At 53.1% G+C, this 17640-nt stretch overlaps 6 protein-coding genes across 6 annotated transcripts; 4 read left to right on the forward strand and 2 right to left on the reverse strand.

Annotated features, from left to right (window-relative positions):
* The first annotated feature begins 150 nt into the window (after nucleotides 1-150).
* On the forward strand, nucleotides 151-1664 carry BO72DRAFT_451683 (metallophosphatase domain-containing protein). The gene has a single exon (XM_040945548.1). The coding sequence runs from the start codon at nucleotides 301-303 to the stop codon at nucleotides 1474-1476; it is 1176 nt and encodes a 391-aa protein (XP_040797512.1). The 5' UTR covers nucleotides 151-300; the 3' UTR covers nucleotides 1477-1664.
* A 205-nt stretch (nucleotides 1665-1869) lies between these two features.
* Nucleotides 1870-3936, reverse strand: BO72DRAFT_451684 (L-lactate dehydrogenase (cytochrome)). Its single transcript, XM_040945549.1, has 3 exons — nucleotides 3588-3936; nucleotides 3215-3528; nucleotides 1870-3134 (listed from the first exon to the last, which is right to left on the reverse strand). The coding sequence occupies exons 1-3, from the start codon at nucleotides 3688-3690 to the stop codon at nucleotides 2055-2057; spliced, it is 1497 nt and encodes a 498-aa protein (XP_040797513.1). The 5' UTR covers nucleotides 3691-3936; the 3' UTR covers nucleotides 1870-2054.
* A 5669-nt stretch (nucleotides 3937-9605) lies between these two features.
* Nucleotides 9606-10754, reverse strand: BO72DRAFT_235327 (uncharacterized protein). Its single transcript, XM_040939886.1, has one exon. It carries the CDS (start codon nucleotides 10301-10303, stop codon nucleotides 9647-9649), a length of 657 nt encoding a protein of 218 aa, XP_040797514.1. The 5' UTR covers nucleotides 10304-10754; the 3' UTR covers nucleotides 9606-9646.
* BO72DRAFT_235344 (uncharacterized protein) lies at nucleotides 10200-11013 on the forward strand. Its single transcript, XM_040939887.1, has 2 exons — nucleotides 10200-10205; nucleotides 10306-11013. Exon 2 carries the CDS (start codon nucleotides 10408-10410, stop codon nucleotides 10819-10821), a length of 414 nt encoding a protein of 137 aa, XP_040797515.1. The 5' UTR covers nucleotides 10200-10205; nucleotides 10306-10407; the 3' UTR covers nucleotides 10822-11013.
* Nucleotides 11014-12307: 1294 nt separating this feature from the next.
* BO72DRAFT_235385 (putative MFS monosaccharide transporter) lies at nucleotides 12308-14722 on the forward strand. Its single transcript, XM_040939889.1, has 4 exons — nucleotides 12308-12834; nucleotides 12910-13017; nucleotides 13083-13623; nucleotides 13700-14722. The coding sequence occupies exons 1-4, from the start codon at nucleotides 12741-12743 to the stop codon at nucleotides 14538-14540; spliced, it is 1584 nt and encodes a 527-aa protein (XP_040797516.1). The 5' UTR covers nucleotides 12308-12740; the 3' UTR covers nucleotides 14541-14722.
* A 1197-nt stretch (nucleotides 14723-15919) lies between these two features.
* Nucleotides 15920-17283, forward strand: BO72DRAFT_235369 (Rab family GTPase). The gene is made up of 2 exons (XM_040939888.1): nucleotides 15920-16284; nucleotides 16362-17283. Exons 1-2 carry the CDS (start codon nucleotides 16239-16241, stop codon nucleotides 17186-17188), a joined length of 873 nt encoding a protein of 290 aa, XP_040797517.1. The 5' UTR covers nucleotides 15920-16238; the 3' UTR covers nucleotides 17189-17283.
* The last annotated feature ends 357 nt before the right edge of the window (nucleotides 17284-17640 follow it).

The raw sequence follows: 17640 nt of genomic DNA on the forward strand, positions 1-17640 counted from the left end.
GGCGGGCACGAGGCCAACCAATTCCCCCACCTCCGCAAAGACTCGGCCTGAGCCTGAGGTTACGTAGGCCGAGGAACCGCAGGCATCGACTCAGTCAGGTCATTGAAGCCTCAGGCCGGCCAAGCACATGGAAACCGCCCAAGCTCCCAACGACTCCATCCGATTACACAATTACTTGCAGAACTGGCTGAGACAAAAACAGCCATGGACTAGTCAACTCAACTTACTCATGTACTCACCTTGAATGCACCTCATCTTGACTCAATCTACCCACCTACGCTCCCTCATCTACCTCCAACCATGTCCTCCCCCTTCCACCCCCGCCCATTTACCGACTACATCATCTTCTCTCCTCTAGCCGCCTTCATCTACCCCGTGCACCACCTCCTCAATCGACTCCGCGGACCACCACGACTACCACCCCCGAACGCTCGTCCGATCCGCGTCGTCTGCATCTCCGACACGCACACACTGGAATGGGCCGACATCCCCGATGGCGACCTCCTCATCCACGCCGGGGACCTGAGCAACGACGGCTCGGTGCGCGAGATCCAACAAGCCGTGAACTGGCTGCGCCGTCTGCCGCATGCCCATAAAGTCGTCATCTGCGGCAATCACGACAGTTACTTCGACGTGCGGTCGCGCCGCGCGGAAGACCGCGACGACGCATCGACGACATCCTCGTTCGCGACCGTCTCCTCCTCGACCGCCTCCCTCCGCTCCCTCCCCTCCGACGACCTCGACCGCATCGACTGGGGCGACATCCACTACCTCCAACACAGCTCAATCACCCTAACCTTCCCCGCCACCTCTCCCTCCCCTCCGTTACCACCATCATCATCATCAGCATCAACCACAAACCAAACCACCCCCCTCCTCCACCACCACCACTCCCACAATAACAACCACCGCCCACGCACGCTAACCCTCTACGGCGGCCCGCAAATCCCGGCCATCGCGCCCCTCGGCCCCGAACACGCCTTCACCTACCCCCCGCAACACGACGCCTGGGCCGGCACCGTGCCGACCTCCACCGACATCCTGATCACCCACACCCCGCCAGCCGCGCACCTGGACCTCTCCCCGATCTTCTCGACGGGGTGCCCCGCCCTCCTGGCCGAGGCGTGGCGCGTGCGCCCCGCGCTGCACGTGTTCGGTCACATCCACGCCGCCTACGGCCTGGAGCGCTGCTACTACGACGAGGCGCAGCGCGCGTGGGAGCGCCTCTGCGCGGCCCGCCGCCCGCGCGCCCGGCTGTCGCGCTTCCGGGCCATCGTCACCGGCGGGATCCGGGATCTGCTGGATGTGGCGGGCTGGGTGGACGCCGCGCGCGTGGTCGTCTACGGTGTGCTGGGGATCGTCTGGGCGAAGGTCTGGGGCGGCGAGAATGCCGGCTGCGGGTGGATGGTCAACGCGGCGGCCATGTATCGCGATGAAGGGGTGTTGAGGAATAAACCGCAGGTTGTGGTTCTGTGAGGCGGTTTCTTGGGTGGGGGGGCGGCGGGGGCGAGTTGACGGAGGACTCCATGTTGTGTGTTGTGATTCGGGAAGATTCTAGGTGAGATGGGAGATGGATCATACGGGGGTTGGGATTGGGGCTGATATCGGGACTGTATATAATTTTGTTTGTTTGCATATGGCAGGCAGCCAGCGGGGGGGGGGGGGCGGTTCGGTTTACAGGAGCAGTGAGTGGTCATGGTCATGAACAGGATGGGTGCCAGCGTATCTGCTACTTGCCAGTCATTGTTTTTCAACAAAAGCGCTGCATCGGGTGCATTAGGCGTTAATATCACTATTTACAGATGAATTACTCCGATGGACAGATCCGTGACTATACTATTTGCTACAACAGACTCAGAACAAGATCCAGAGATGTCATCATATATTGTATATATGCATAGGCAGGAAGGTCATCCGGCCATATGTTTTATAATCCGATCGGATGAAAGTCTAACAACAGGGTATAAAAGGAACATGTATATAAAAAGAGGCAGAGACAGGCCGTCACGAAAACCGAGGTGAGAAAGCAGAGTTGAACCAGAAGAGAAGGAGCCCTACAACTTGGCCTTCTCACTGAACCGCGGCGCGACGAGAGGATCATACGCCCCAGCGGAAAGCGTATCGGAAGGCACGACGGCATTGTGGCCGCCGACCAGGCCACGAACATCCAGCAGACTGGGGTTCAGGTCCTCGATCTTGTTGGCGCCGATCAGACGCATGTTCATCTCCATCTCGTCCTTGAGCAGCTGCATGGCGCGCTCGACGCCGGGCTGGCCGTAGGCGGACATGGCGAAGAGGAAGGGGCGGCCGATGCCGACGCCCTTGGCGCCGAGGCAGAGGGCCTTGAGCATGTCGGTGGCGCGACGGATGCCGCCGTCGACGTAGACCTCGATGCGATCCTGCCAGCCGCGCTGGCGCAGGGCGGGCATGACCTCGGCGAGGAGCTCGACGGCGGAGGGGGCGAACTCGAGCTGGCGGCCGCCGTGGTTGGAGAGGACGACGCCCTGGACGCCGGCCTCGACGGCGCGGAGCACGTCCTCGACGCACTGCACGCCCTTGAGCACGATGGGCATGCGCGTGATGGACTGGAACCAGGGGATGTCCTTCCACGAGAGCGCGGGGTCGATGAACGAGGAGATGGCGCGCGCCGCGCCCTGCGACCGGTCCACGCTGTCGCCGCCCGACGCCTGCACGCTCGACCCCACGTCCGAGAACTTGGACCGCATGTCCTTCTCGCGCCGGCCCAGCTGCGGCGCATCCACCGTGATGAACAGCCCCTTACACCCGCGCGCCTCCGCGTGCTGCACGATCCGCTTCGTGATCGCCCGGTCCTTGTTCACGTACAGCTGCAGCCACTGCACCTGCTCGCCCTGCCGCGCGTCCACGATCTCGTCGAACGAGCACGACGCCAGCGTCGGGATCATCTGGATCACGTCGTGCGTGTGCGCCGACCGCGTGAAGATCACCTCCCCCTCCGGGTGGCCCAGCTTGCCCAGCGCCGTCGCCGTCACGTAGAACGGCGCCGACACCTTGGTGCCCAGCATCGTTGTCGAGAAGTCGACGTGCTCCACATCCACCAGGATCCGAGGGCGGAACCAGATTTTGTGGAACGCGGAGTGGTTCTCGCGCATGGTCTGGAGATTCGGGGCGAATTAGCGAATGTTTCTCGTCACTCCTTATTTTTCGCGTGTGGGTTTAGCGCAGGGAGGCTTACAATTTCATCATCCGCACCGCTGGAGTAGTAGGCCCAGGCCGTCTTCTTCATCACGTTGCGTGCAACCGCCTCAAAGTCCATCAGGTTGTAGCACGCTGCCAGCGGGGGCATGCGCTTGATGCGCTCCTGGCGTTCCTCCTCCTCCGGGTCGGCGACCTTCTCTTCTTGCTCGACTGTCGACATGTCGACCTCGCCTAGGTGCTTAGACTGGTCGAGGAACTTGTCCAGTGTGTCGGGCGGGTGGATGGGGTCGAACTCCTCGGTCGCATCCTTGCCGGCATACTTCAAAATGATCTTCTGGCCACCGGGGTGTTCTGCGGTGGTGTTAGTGGCGACGGAAGTTGGTGAAAACACGCAATATTAAAAATCTTACCAGGCAGGAATTCCGTCACATCGTAGGCCTTTCCGTGGACAATGACCCAGCACGAGTCTTTGGAGTTGTGCTGGGCGACATCAGCGCCGGTGAGTTTCGTCATTGCGGCGATGGGTATGTGGTATGAGGGGATGGGAGAGGGGTAACGGGGGTAGAGATGGATGATTGAGGAATGGAAAGTGGTGGGCGGATCAAAGAATTGGAAGTTAAAAAGAAGGATTCAGGACGAAAAGGTGAAGGAGGCCGAGGGAATGATTCGCCCGAGAAGCACGGGGTTATGGAAGAACGTCACGGCGGACAGATAGACTAGACTTCAAGTTAAGTTGTGGAGGAGACAGACTGGGGAAATGATCCTCGGGATAATGTCCAGCGAGCCTATTGAACGCTGACACCGGCCGGTGGGAAATTGCAGAGCGGTCGTTGGTCAACCCACTGCCAAAAAGACCCGGGTTTGCCAGCGCAATTCGGGCGACGGGCTCTTCTCGGCCGACTTATCGATCCTCATTTATCCTCGGCTTCTCTCCTTCGAGATTGTCTGCTTGACGCCTCCATAGGGGCGTAGCCACAGCTCAACTTAATTTCCAGGTTCCTTATTTTGTGAGTGACTAATCATTTCATAGTACGATCATAGTGAGATCAGATAACTCGACTCTTGGGCTACTACGTAAGACTAAGATTCTTGGGGTATCTTCAATGAACGGGTTGGTCCAGGGTCCAGTCGATCCTCCGTGGCCGAAAACGGCAATATCAGATTTGATCCACAATAGGCCAAGATCATCTGGAAATTACCATTCCATTCAAGGCTGAATGTAGTGAAATTTTATATATGGAGAATGGCTGGTGCAATGGGATACCCTCAGAATCTTATGCGGGAGCGTTGTTTGTTCAATAGATACAGACATGTCCTCCAAGATCACCTTAATCGCTCTCCCACGACGAGAAACTCGCCACCTTAGCCAGATATCTTTGTTATGCTTAACTGTCTTACCATAATATTGAATGCACTAGACCCATGATGTGACTGCTAGGAAAAGTCATACGCAACCTACCGTATCCGGCTAGCCATAGTGGGTTTTACATTGAGCCTGGTCGAACGGGTGAATATATAACTTACAGCTGAACAGTGGCTTGACTCTACTTTGTAAAATTGATTATCTAGCATTGTTGAACTTCATTTCACAATATTTCTAGGCGATTTTAGTGAACGGAATGTGTTTTCACTGTGGATAATCATAGAATAAAGCTCATGCCGCACCGCACAGTACTGTATATCCTTTGCTATGTCCTTCATGCCCGTCCTAGGTCCGCTCCCGTCGTTCTTCATCTCACCAGGACCACAGACAGCACCCCCTGAATGAAACACTAATTGCCGACTTTGGGAGTTCAACCTTATTCACGACAGTCCGGATACGGCCTCGAAAATGTCCTTCCGAACCACCCGAACTTGCTCATCTATCGTGGGCCGTTTCCCCTGCCTCGAAGTTAGGCCATCCCCTCCCGAGTCAATATACTTCCCCGTGGGCCGCCTCTAATCCGACAAAGGCTTCTTATCTATCCCAGAGTCGGAGAGTCTTGGCGGAGAGGCGACAGCTGGTGCCAGGAGGAGATTTTCTTTTCGCACCAACGGCCGGCTAAGCGATGAAAATATTGCCGCGTAGTGACATGGCCTGAGCTACGCTCAGTTTGCTGTTAGATGGCATAACGCGCTTTGGACGAATGTGAATGCTGAGCTGCACTACATTACCACATCCGGCCGACTTGAATACAAGCAGTGGCGAGCAGACCCCAGATATCAACTTTATTCGCTTGGAGCTTGTTCCTGCGGCGGGTATGAGAATCTAAAGTAAACAGACGTGATATTGGGGGTTTTCTTGCTTGTTTTCTTCAGGATCTAGGTCGAGCACAAGTTGCTGCATTGCGCCGGGTCAGTGTCGCGTGCCGAGCTACAAGGAGACCAGGGACGCATGTATACGGACGATGTTGCGGGAGGAATGGGGAGCATGTCGGTCAGCGCGACATCAGAAGTATCTGGCTGCGTCGGAGCTCAGAGCAACGGAGGCTGGTGAGGGGGGCTCTAGCGGGAACTCTCAAGTTGTAGTACGGCACAATCGGAGTGCAGTAAAAAGGTGGGTTTGCCCTGGTCCCCAACTGAGCCGGGTCGTGCAGCGGATGAGATAACTCAAGTCTTACCGAGAGCTTTCTGGTCTGATGGCTCAGAAATTGGTGGCTGGCTGCATGTAAACGAAATGGTCTATCAGCTGCCAGCATCTTTCACATTGACCGCCGCTGTAAAGGTGCCGAGAAAGTTAGGCACACTCTCTGTAGACGATGTCTGTTTTCAGATTGTATGAGAAATATCGATCAGCATACAACACAATGCGGGCGCAGATTTGTGACGTCTATGGCTGTGCTTGGACCATGAGAGAGAACTTGAGAGTAAAGAATACTCAGTCTCCGCTCATCACAAACTGTTGCATGGCCGAGCCTTATGCAATAACTTTCCAGAGGTGAATATTTATCCGATAGGATTGGAACAAGACAAGTTCGCCCGACAAGTCACTTCTGTGTAGGCCTTGAATTTGCGAGGCCAAGCTTTTCAAGTGTCTGCAGCACAGCGCAAATCGATACTTGGCATCGGAAGTATATCTGAGCGAGCATCGATCTGTAGCCCGTGGCAGCGCAGCATTTGCCCCTCGCTCACCCAGGTCCGGTCTTATCACCAGCCCGAAGCCATGGTAGTATGTCCCTCAGGAAGAAGCAAATTCTATCAAACTGTCTTTGGTTATGACATGGGCAAGACGTTGTGAGAATCTGTCGTTTGCTGTGAACTTCGTGGCTCACAGGAATCGTCCGGAGGATGACGACCGCAGCGGGAAAGACATTATCCTAACCACTTTGGTCTCGGAGTCCGGAGTCAGGAGTTGTGGAGAGCTAACTGACGACTACTTCGGGCCCCCGGACAGATTTTTCTTCTCCCTTTGGAGAATGAGGGGGGGAGGAGATGGGCCCCCATGTGCCCCAGAAACACTCTTGCCGGCCGTCTCCGGAAATGACGACTCTCGCCCGGGAAGCAACCAAGTCTGAACGCAGGTGGGGCTCTGACCACGTATAAGCAAAGAGCTTGCCCGACGGCGTTAGTTGCCATGTTGGGGCCGAATGGTGAGAAGAAGGTCGTCATGCTCTCTTGTGATAGCTAGTGGAAATTCTGGTAGCTAGCGATGCCTTCGGCAAAGGCTACCAGGATTTCATTGCGCGCTAGGATTGAGCTAAGACGCCGAAGCGAGTCATGCTGCTATGCATGGGACATTCAGAAAAGCCGGAGATGATTGCGGATTCTCAGGGATGGTCTGAAATGGCAGGTTATCCGATGCAATGATATTCTTTCATTTTGTGGGATATGTACTCCACGTCGTTGGCCACATGGGTTGGTTGACTAGAGTTGTCTGCCTCAGGCTTTGCCCCGGATATACCTCTTCCCCGCACCAAAACCGTATCAGACACATGAAGGATAGATCAGACATAGGAAGCCCATGAAGTCATTGGATGTTCCATGAAAAGATAAAGGTCTAAATGGTAGACAGGCTTTCCGGCTGTTGTCTCAACAGAATTGCGTCCGAGCACTTTGCCGTTGAATGAGAACCGCAGAATATAGCTCCATGATTTTTAGGGTGGTATGGAAAGTCTGTGCGCTTGTCATAATTTTGCGACGGAATACCAAGGACAGGGAAAGCATCCATCACGCGCAGATTGATGGTGCATACGAGTAGCTAGGGCAGGCAGGATCATCGACCAGGTGTTCAGAAATGACAAGCGCCACACTCATCGCTGTCCACACGTGGATTTGAGGTCGCCAGAATATTGCTAGCAGAGGAATCGGCGTCTTATCTTCCAGATCAGTGATTGTTACGTGTTTCCATCGCTCTCGCTGAGAGTCCTAGTAGGCCGATAGAGATGCGGACGAAGACACAATAGCTCCGAAGTAGGGGTATCCCGCTGAGACATTAATGGCCATTGATTCCACCCTCTCGCTTCGTTCCGGTAATACATCAGTCACATCAGAGAATATTTAAAGGTAAATCAAGCGACTTCCGAAGAAAGTCTATGTTATGAACTATTGAGGTGCATTAGCACGGCACGGCACGTAGGACTGGGAGGCACATATAGTCCAGTGCAGCGATCGCCGAGTCTATTTGCTGCTAGTGGTGACACAAAATTCTATAGATCGCGGAAATCGACATTCCGAATGATATCTTCACATCATATCCGGTAATTCCGAACCGACCTGCCGGGATAGACAGCACTTGCTTTAAGAGGGTCCAAGGGGGCGTAGCAGCGCATAGCGGTATACCTAAGGGGGAAAATGGACAGAGCCCTCGTTGCCGTCGATAAGCAAGGGCAGCGGCTCGTAGTGCCACCGGCATAACGTTACGGGATAGGGTGTCACGCATGGGGTACATGCGGATGCGATAAACAATTGTATTGCTGCTACACAATTGTCTTTGGACGTAGGTCAGACAGGAATGTGCCGAGGAATGGGCAAGTTGAATGAACAACCCCAAGAAAGCGAGAAACAATGCCGAGTCAGACAAAAAGTCGAAGCTGTTGCTTACATAAGCCGCAAATCCGATCTTTTTTTGTTTACAGCTGTCAGGTACGCACGGATCATGCAGCAGGGAACAGGCTTCAGTGCTACAACTCTACTCCGTAGGCTGCCATACTTTTATTGCTTCCTAGTTGCAGTTGTTGACCTGCAAAGCCACAATGGATCTTATGAGCCTTCACCGCGACGGAAACTGAGTATCAATTGACTAAAGAGGAGCTGATGTCTGAAAGCGTCGCCCTTGATTGGGTTGGCAGTTTTGGCATGGAGGTTCTAGAACTGGGGAGTCTGCATGTGAAGCACTCTCTGAACCTGCCTTCAGTACTGTCCACATTCCATCCTCTTCACGTCGCACAAGCTGAGGGTACTTTATTCCCCTGATTGGCCCAAGTCTGGACTCCACGATCCTATATCTTTCTTCTTTTGCGTGTCCTCGTGACTCGAAGCTCCGAGAGCTCCGGCATCCAGACCGAGATGGCCTTTGGCACTCGGCACGCCGGTGCCGGGTCCGCTGGTCGGTATAAGAAGCATCGGGCTCCCGATCTCTCTACCCCTGGACATACGAGCTCGTGCGCAGAGCAATCTTATATAAAGCTATGTGACCTGCTGAGTCTTCCGTTCAACGAAAGCTCCAGCACAGTCACGACCTCGCACACGAGATTCTCGTCAGATACAGCATGGTCTGCAAGCTACCTCAATTTTCGGCTCATTTCAGGTGTCAACCCACGGCCATCCCTTGTTAAACAACCAACCACCAATCAACTAATTACTCATGTCGCCGGAATGCAGCTTGGCTAGCGAGGGGCCAGATATTTACCATCCATTATAATTCGATCGAACTTTGTGGTTTCGCTTGGGACAACCGGCGAGCTTTGACTTTCTCTTACTCAATGTCGGCTCTATTCAGTCCACTTGTGTCCGCCAATGATGGGCTGATCATGCAACGGTGACCTCTTACGTGATACGGTGTATGCGAAATGGAAATTTCCGCACTGTCAGGCGGGTCGAATCTCCTGAAGCGTCGACATTCTCAACAATCGAATCCCCGTTCCGTTGTTCCATCCCGAATCTTTGTTGCAGCCAAGCCCGACCGTGTGCAGTCGGTTTCAACCCTCGGGCCGTCTCCGTCGAGATCTCAACCAGTCAGTCAACTTCAAAATTCGACCCGAGTCTCGGAAACAAGTCGGATGAAGGCCGATGGCCTCACCGCAACACCCCGTTGTATGAGTTTTCTTCAGACGTAGAGGATGATGCACCCACTCGGTCCGTGTTAGCCCAGAAAAGCTATCGTGCTTTCCGTCCACTGAGCAGGACATGGATACTGATGCCTGAGACGGCGCGGACCTCTTCCCCCTCCGGACATTTGATACCTGCTTAATGCGGTGATCATTACTTGAACCGTATCATTTTAATGCTAGCGACCGCAGCATGGGGCCAATTCTCATGCAGGTAACAATTATCATCTGTCGATTCTCACGATCAGAAAAGAAATCAACCCGACCATCGTCGATGTCGTCACTACCTCGGCTGTCGCGTGTCTTATTTTCGCTACGACCGTTTCTTTTATCCGGACCGCTCTATGCCAAATTGCTTGGTCGGTAGCTACACCATTGCTCTTCGGATCAATATAGCGGCTGGTCAGACAATTATTCGAGTGGACTTCGACACGTTCGTTCATGTCGATCTTTGCTACATGAGTCTGCCCGTCAAATGTCGGAAGACTAGCGCGGAAGATGCTGCTTCGAAGAATCGAAAGTCTCCTTCCTGGAAGGAAATGAATTCCCCCGACAAGAGTCAATGGGGCCATGGGTAGGATTCGGACTTGAGGGGCAGAGGTCAGATTGTCTTGCTCAGCAGAACCAAGCTGTTCTATTGGCGCAGAATCAGGAACTGGCAATTTCATTGACCAATGGATCGCATTCGTTGGGTACAACAAGACGAAGCATTCAAATGACGATTGGCGGCAGGTGCGCGTTCTTTTAGTCCCCGACTTTCCCCCACTTGATCTGCCCAAAAAGGTTGGATCTTCCCCACAAGCTTTTCCCCCACTCCGTCTCTTGCCGAGACGAGGGCTTGTGAGTTTGGGACATCTCGTACACCAGGGCCAAACAAGCATAGTGTTCTTTTCTTCTTTTTTGCTTGGTCTTCGCTTTTATGGCCAATGCGGCCTCAAAAACGCCATTGACGTAATGGCGAGATGAAAATTAGATCGAGCTCGTCATGATCACCACCAACTCTGCGGCACGAGACAAGCATGTCATCCTTCGACCATTAGGGCATATGCTAAGCTCTGCTAAGCAACCCGGCGCGCATGGGTTCCGAACGAAAAGTGCTGATTCATTGCTTGTCAGCGCCGAGGGGTGGAATCCAGAGGATCACCCGAATTCGCTTAGTGTCAGTGGGGGCTTCGAGGTTACAGTAGCCAGGCAGATCGCAGGAGACACACGTCGACTTTTATCGCAAGCTTGGCAGTCTCATGACTACAGAATGTCTGACTGGGTCGTCAATTACTTTTTCCGCCGACTTTCGGGGGTACCTGGACGGGCCAACGGCCTTCCCGATCTTGAGTCCCTTCCGGTTCCGAGTGGAACTGCGGACATAGAGAGCCTCGGACACCCTCCAAAGACCCAATGACGGGTAAGGTGTCTTAAAGTCGAGAATCTAAATTCTAGTAGGTGTACCTCGCGAAGTAGACATAATCACGAAAACCGCGGGTTCAGAAGGCTGAATAAACCACGAAGAAATGCGTGACTCGCGACGGAGTGGAAAGACGCGGAGGGATATTGAACCCATATTACGGGAGGGGAAATGGAGCCTGGAGATGGAGAGGGGAAGACCAAGTGGGGAGAAACCAGATTTTGGTGAGCGGTGGGACCGAATCAGCAACGAGGGCCCTCCCACCCAATGCAATGGACTGGACGAAGATGTGTGTTAACCCTACACCTGTCTAAACCTCTTCCAGTCAGACATTCGATATTCTCGAAAATTATGGATAGTTAGTTAATAGGTACTTATTCATCATAAGCTAATTGAATATTGCCATTGGCGCAAGGTCGTCTCACCTTGCAGTCTCAACGCTAGGCGCAGTCGGGAAAACTTTATGGCACCGCCTACGGAAACGGCTTCCCGAAGGAGGGCCGACTGCTGCGCGCATTCAGTTTTGACCATCATTGCCTTATGTGCCTGAAGTGACTTGGAGCTGCATGGGCAGGGAGATCTTGTTCTGTGATGCAATTGCAATAGACGTGTGTTGAACCCTGATAATGGTGGATGTTAGGCAGCGGGAATCGAGTCTTGGAGGCTTAAATACTGCAACAACAATGGCGCCCGCATTCAGATTCCCCCGGGAGCGGGCACTGACTCCAGGAGTCCAGTCCAGGCAGGCGAGATAACATGTAAGATTATTCAGCCGGCACGAGGATTCTCCATTATGAAGTACCCCTCGCTTGAGTTGCTCAATTGAGTGGAACATGCCAATTCAACAGGCAACTCAGCCCTGCACAGTTGATTCCACGTTGGGAATCGGCAGTTCCGCTCCGGCAGGCAGCTGGGCTATGTTACCCATCATCAGATCTTCTACGCCGGGCCTTTCTACCGACAGTATCCTCTATTATTCCTTGATGCACACATTTCTCGGACACCACAGCCACGTACTTGTGACTGCTAGACATGTCACAGGCTTGTAGCCTTGCTTCCATTATGGCCCCGATGCTGCGTCTTAACCTGTGTGTCGGAAATGGACAATAACGAGTGACACCTGCTATGTTAACTCACTCACCCACAAAGGGCCAACTGCAGGGCCCATCCCGATTCTCAGGTAGCCTCGGGTGGGATTGAATAACAATCCTTGGTACGATTCTTTGCCTTCCTCCCCGTCCCCCTTTTTTGCGGCTACAATATTTCCCCCCTCCATTTATGTCTTTTCTTTTCTTTTTTTTCTTCCTCTTTTTCTTTTTCTTTTCCTGAATTATTTCACAAAATAAGCAAAATAATTAAATCAATTTCTAGGGAAATGTTTTAGTGGTCCCAAGGAAAATGCCGTGATGTCATTGCTCATTGCCCACCCACAGTGGGCCTTTGGATCCACCCCCAAAAGATGCTTAACCCAGCGTTATTGATGCATTCGGTCCCCTGCTGCTCCACAAAACAAACAATAATGAGGAGTGTGGTTATGTTTTCAATGTCCGTCGCCGACTAGTGGAGTATTCGCCCAGCAGCTTGGGGGATAAGAGATTGTCAACCAGCATGCATGAGACCGTGAGCACCATGGGGATAAGTAGATAATCCCCCCCCCTTCCCTCCCCGACTTCTCCGCGTTCGGATTTTCTCATTCTCACTCATCTCTATTGCATCCCTCCTTCTTCTCCTCTCCTAGCCCTGGGTGAAACCGAGCAAAGGGAGACTCGACTGAAACAGGAGTTCATTGGAGAAGAGAGCGACTCAACTTAAGTGTTCGATCGCTCTAGATATCCCATCCGTCTTGACTGGGATTCCTCAACCTCTACATTTATCTTTTTGAGTGTTTGCCGTTATCTTGCACAGATCCTATCACCATGGCGCCGACGTACGCAGGGATGTCGGGCAAGAAATTGTCCGTGTCCATCTCGACCATTGCTACGATGGGCTTCCTCTTGTTCGGTTACGATCGTATGTCTTGATCCTTTACCGGGTGTCTCTGGGAGCCACCATGAAGAGTCTTGAGCTAATTTTAGTTTACTATAGAGGGTGTCATGTCCGGTATTATCAGCGACACGGCTTTCCAAGACCTTTTCACTGCCACCAAGGGCAATGCCACGATGCAGGCCTTGGTGACCTCGGTCTATGAGTTGGGTTCGTATACTTCACAGTCTGTATCAGGTTAGCATTTGATCATTCCTAACGACCACACCATGCAGGCTGCTTGTTTGGCGCTTTGTTCGCTCTGTTCTTTGGTGATAGACTTGGCCGTCGCTTGATCATCATGTGCGGAGCTACTATCATGATTATCGGTGTTATTATTCAGGTTACCTCGTTTGCCGGCCACATCCCCCTGTTGCAATTCTTCATCGGTCGTGTCATCACCGGTATCGGGAACGGAATGAATACCTCAACCATTCCTACTTACCAGGCTGAATGTTCGAAGACAAGCAACCGTGGTCTTCTGATCTGTATCGAGGGTGGTATCATCGCTATCGGTACTGCTATTGCCTACTGGATCGATTACGGTGCCCACTTCGGTAACAAGGATCTCGTGTGGCGTTTCCCCATCGCCTTCCAGATCTTCTTTGGATTGATTATCATCGTCGGAATGTACTACCTTCCTGATTCCCCGCGCTACTTGATTGCCAAGGATCGCGTCCAGGAGGGAGAGTACGTGCTGGCGGCTCTGGGCGGCTTCGAGATCAACGACCACGAGACACAGCTCCAGAAGCAGCTGGTCATCGACTCCATCAGAGCGTAAGTCTAGTCACCTTCGCAGCCATTGCGAATCTGAGTCCCTGGTCGCGCGGGAGGCTAACACCGATGTCATTAGTTCGAGTGCTGCGGGTCAGGGTGTGACATATCGTGACCTGCTCACCGGCGGTCGTTCTCAACATCTTCGTCGCATGTTGATCGGCTCTTCGTCTCAGATCTTTCAGCAACTCGGTGGCTGCAACGCGGTCATCTATTACTTGCCCCTGCTCCTCGAAGAAAACCTGAAAGAGGGTACTAACTTTGCCCTTTTGATCTCCGGCGTCAACATGATTGTCTATGCTATCTTTGCTACATTCTCATGGTTCTTTATTGAAAAGATCGGTCGCCGCAAGCTTTTCCTGGGCGGTTCGATCGTTCAGTGTGTTGCGATGATTATTACCTTCGGTTGCCTTATTCCCGGTACCAAGTCGACGGCCAAGGGATCGATTTTCGGCATTTTCCTCTACATGGCTGCGTTTGGTGCTACTTGGCTTCCTCTGCCCTGGTTGTACCCGGCCGAGTTGTCACCTATCAAGACTCGGGCCAAGGCGAACGCTGTGTCTACATGCAGTAACTGGCTGTTCAACTTCTTCGTTGTTATGATTACCCCCGTGATGGTGTCTAACATTGGCTGGGGTACTTACTGCTTCTTCGCTGCCATGAACGCCCTCTTCATTCCCTTCATCTGGTTCTTTTACCCGGAGACAGCCAACCGAAGCTTGGAGGAAATTGACATCATCTTCGCCAAGGGCTTCACCGAAAATATCAGCTACGTCAAGGCTGCCAAGGATCTTCCCAGGCTTACGGACGACGAAGTCGAGCAGAAAGCCATGGAGTACGGATTCGGTGGCGCCAACGACGAAGAGAAGACGAGCGCTGCTGATCTGTCCGGCTCGAACAGCGGTAAGGACTTCGAGTAAAATGCTCGCATGTCATTTTCATAACGTTTGAGTCAATGCCTTGACGTGTTGCATGCTTCGGACCTTTCGTTGCTGCCAGCCCTGGTTGTCTGCGCTTGAGTGACACCCTAGAAGGCGGCTAGATGCAATTTCAATGCTTGGTCCTTTTTTTCTTTACTTGTGATGTTGTTATTCTGTCTTCCAAAACTTCTGTCGCTTTGGTATGACAGAGGACAGTGCTGGTCTACGACCGGAGTTACATGATTGTGGTATTGGCATTGTTTCGGCTACGCCCCCCGACTCGTTGAACATATAGATTCCCCCAGAGTACCGTTGTGATCTTTTTGTATTTTCGTACGCGATTACCCCTCTGAGTGACTTGACATGTGTGGAACAGGTCGAGGCTCAAATGTTTGTCTTGTTTTGCCTTATGGTGAGAGTTTCTGTACATTTCTCAGGATCGGCCATTTTGGCCGATCACCACCCATAAAAGGTGTGGATAGAACATGGAATGATTTCAAAAGCGCATTTTCTTGGACTTAACCACTTTCTATTCGTAGATTCTAAATTGGCCTGTGGCGAGTAGATTAAAGTATTGACCACGTCCCGACTGTCTGGTTGAAAGGTGAGTGGTAGAAATCCGCGGGACCTGCATGCAGGTGGTCCGAGTTTCGCTCGGTCGGTCGCTTATCGCTTGAGGGGAGTTGAGAGCAGGGAAGGGAAGGAGAAAAAAAAAGGCTAGAAGCTCCAACCTCGTTCTTTGCGGGCTCTCGCACCTTCTAGCGGTCTGTGCCCTGCAATAGCTCTGGACTGAGGCTCAAAATTTGCAAGGATGGGATGAACTCCCGGACAAAGTCCATCATTTACGTTCGTCAGCAATGGCTCCGGAAAAGACCGATCGAAGGGAGGGAGTGTTCTTCAGATTGTGAATGTTTCGAGGCGAATTCCGTGGCTAGAAGTTCTGCAGCCAAGCAAGCAAGCCCAGCTGATCCCTGTAAGGGGGGGCCGAAGGAAGGGTCTTTGGGGAAAAGGGAACTACCCAGATTTCACTGTTGCGTCTGGATATGTGAACATTATTGATTGCAATGAGTGCTCAACCCATTTGCACACAGCTTCAATTAAGTGGCTTGAGTTATTTGTGTTCCGATTCTTGTTCACAGTCCAGTTGACTGCGATAAGAGGAGGGAAAGAGCGCACCGGGGAGCACGACAGACAGACGTCAGTGATCGGCTGATCTGCTCTAGTTCGTGATGGCTCCGATTTGATCTTAGGCGGAGGGTCAAAGGGTGGAGGAGAGAGGAGGAGAGAGGAGGGGGGGCTGAAGTGAATCAATGAAATGAAGAAGTGAATGAACGAATGGCTGGTGGGTTGGTTGTTTGAGCCTCGTTCCCGCTTTCTTGGAAATGACTGCGTGCTGCTGCTCGTCTTCCTTGAATCCTGCTTGCTTGCCTGCTTGCCTGCTTGCCTGCTTGCTTGCTTGCTTGCTTGCTTGCTTGACTCTAACTGACTGACTGATCCTTTCACACTCCACGCCTCTCGCTTGTTTTCCTCTCACACTCTGACACTCTTTCACTCTCTGTCTTATCTTTCTTTTTTTCCCTTTTCTTCTTGTACAAACTTATCTCATTTGCGCGTGCGCGCTCTTTCATTTATCTCTTCTTCCTGCTGGAACATGCAAATCCAGCTTTCCCTCGGCCCCGCCTCTTTCTCTACCCCGCCATGAGCTCATCTCTTGAGGCCAAGATTGTGGTCCTCGGCGCCCAGGGTCAGTTATCTTCCCAACAACAAAATAGCAGACACAAACACTACATGTAACTCTACTAACACACATCCATGGCGCAGGCGTGGGCAAAACCTCCCTCGTCCAACGCTATGTCAAGAACGCCTTCGATCCCGCCGGCACCGCATCCACCGTCGGCGCCTCCTTTGTCACGAAACGCGTCCTCGACAGCGCCTCCGATACCATTGTTCGCCTCCAAATCTGGGACACTGCTGGCCAGGAACGGTTCCGGAGCATCTCGCGACTCTACTACCGCGGCGCCAACGCCTGCCTCCTCTGCTACGACATCACCGACGAACAGAGCTTCCAAGAAATGACCGGGTGGCTCCTCGAGCTCAAGAAGAACGTCTTCGAGGACGATCCCATCGTGATCCACGTGGTGGGGACGAAATCCGACATCGTGACCATGGAACCCTCGCGCCGCCGGGTCCCCTTCGAGCGCACCATCGCCTACGTCGCCGAACAGCTCTACCCCACCCAGGCCTCGACCCCTCCTCCGTCCGCGGGATACGGCCCCTCGTCCAGCACGCCCCAGGGCATCGACAGCAAGCGCAGCAGCGGGTTCTGGGGCCAGGATATCGGATGGGACTGCTGCCACGAGATCAGCGCCAAGGACGGGGAGGGCATCGAGGAGGTGTTCCGGGTGATCACGCGGAAGCTGGTCGAGCAGCGCAACAAGCGCGAGGCCGGGCTGAGCCCGTCGCTGCTGTCGCCGTCCTCACTCGATGGCATGCCCCCGGCCAGTCCGGCGAATATCGATGGCAGCGGTAGCTTTCGGCTGGGGTATGGCGACAAGCGGCGCAGTTGGCTTGGATTCCCGCCCAGCAGCCAGGGCGATGAGGTCGATGTTCCGGTGGAGGTGGCCAGGAAGAAAGGGGGATGCTGCTGATCGCGCGCGTTCCTCGGTTCTCGTTTCCGGCTATCATCTACCTCTGCACGGAATCTCCACAACTTATGTCTTCCTGCCTCACGCCATCGCATCTACTGCTCGGCCCCTGTATGTTCTTTGCGTTGAGAGGACCTCGGTTGGGCGTTCGACCTGCATTCGGCATTTCTCTCCTCCATTTTGCATGATTTGATGACGATGTATACGACTTTTGATTCTTCTGTTCTTCATGCTGTGTTTGTACTTTTTTTCCATTCTCTTTCTTTGTCTTGTGGTTTTGCTCGAACTGCTACATATGATTGCTGGCATGGCATCGGATTTGGGTGGTCGTTAGATAGATCTTATGAGGGCGCTTCTGGGAGGATCTAATGGACATGACATGAACTGTTTCTAAAGTACTCTGGTCAGTTGAAGCTGACGATACTATGTGATCTTGCAACCGCCAACAGTGATAG

This window comes from Aspergillus fijiensis, assembly GCF_003184825.1.
Source record: "Aspergillus fijiensis CBS 313.89 unplaced genomic scaffold BO72scaffold_59, whole genome shotgun sequence".
NCBI classification, from domain to species: Eukaryota; Fungi; Ascomycota; class Eurotiomycetes; order Eurotiales; family Aspergillaceae; genus Aspergillus; species Aspergillus fijiensis.

What these genes read in the sequence shown, in the direction of transcription:
- BO72DRAFT_451683 (XM_040945548.1), top strand. Translation starts at nt 301, where the DNA reads ATGTCCTCCCCCTTCCACCCCCGCCCATTTACCGACTACATCATCTTC.
- BO72DRAFT_451684 (XM_040945549.1), bottom strand. Translation starts at nt 3,690, where the DNA reads ATGACGAAACTCACCGGCGCTGATGTCGCCCAGCACAACTCCAAAGAC. An exon ending in TGTGACGGAATTCCTGCCTG is followed by an intron (nt 3,529 to 3,587) that starts GTAAGATTTTTA and finishes ACACCACCGCAG; the next exon opens with AACACCCCGGTGGCCAGAAG. An exon ending in GCGGTGCGGATGATGAAATT is followed by an intron (nt 3,135 to 3,214) that starts GTAAGCCTCCCT and finishes CCGAATCTCCAG; the next exon opens with ACCATGCGCGAGAACCACTC.
- BO72DRAFT_235327 (XM_040939886.1), bottom strand. Translation starts at nt 10,303, where the DNA reads ATGCTTGTTTGGCCCTGGTGTACGAGATGTCCCAAACTCACAAGCCCT.
- BO72DRAFT_235344 (XM_040939887.1), top strand. Translation starts at nt 10,408, where the DNA reads ATGATCACCACCAACTCTGCGGCACGAGACAAGCATGTCATCCTTCGA.
- BO72DRAFT_235385 (XM_040939889.1), top strand. Translation starts at nt 12,741, where the DNA reads ATGGCGCCGACGTACGCAGGGATGTCGGGCAAGAAATTGTCCGTGTCC. An exon ending in CCTCTTGTTCGGTTACGATC is followed by an intron (nt 12,835 to 12,909) that starts GTATGTCTTGAT and finishes AGTTTACTATAG; the next exon opens with AGGGTGTCATGTCCGGTATT. An exon ending in GACCTCGGTCTATGAGTTGG is followed by an intron (nt 13,018 to 13,082) that starts GTTCGTATACTT and finishes CACACCATGCAG; the next exon opens with GCTGCTTGTTTGGCGCTTTG.
- BO72DRAFT_235369 (XM_040939888.1), top strand. Translation starts at nt 16,239, where the DNA reads ATGAGCTCATCTCTTGAGGCCAAGATTGTGGTCCTCGGCGCCCAGG. An exon ending in TGTGGTCCTCGGCGCCCAGG is followed by an intron (nt 16,285 to 16,361) that starts GTCAGTTATCTT and finishes TCCATGGCGCAG; the next exon opens with GCGTGGGCAAAACCTCCCTC.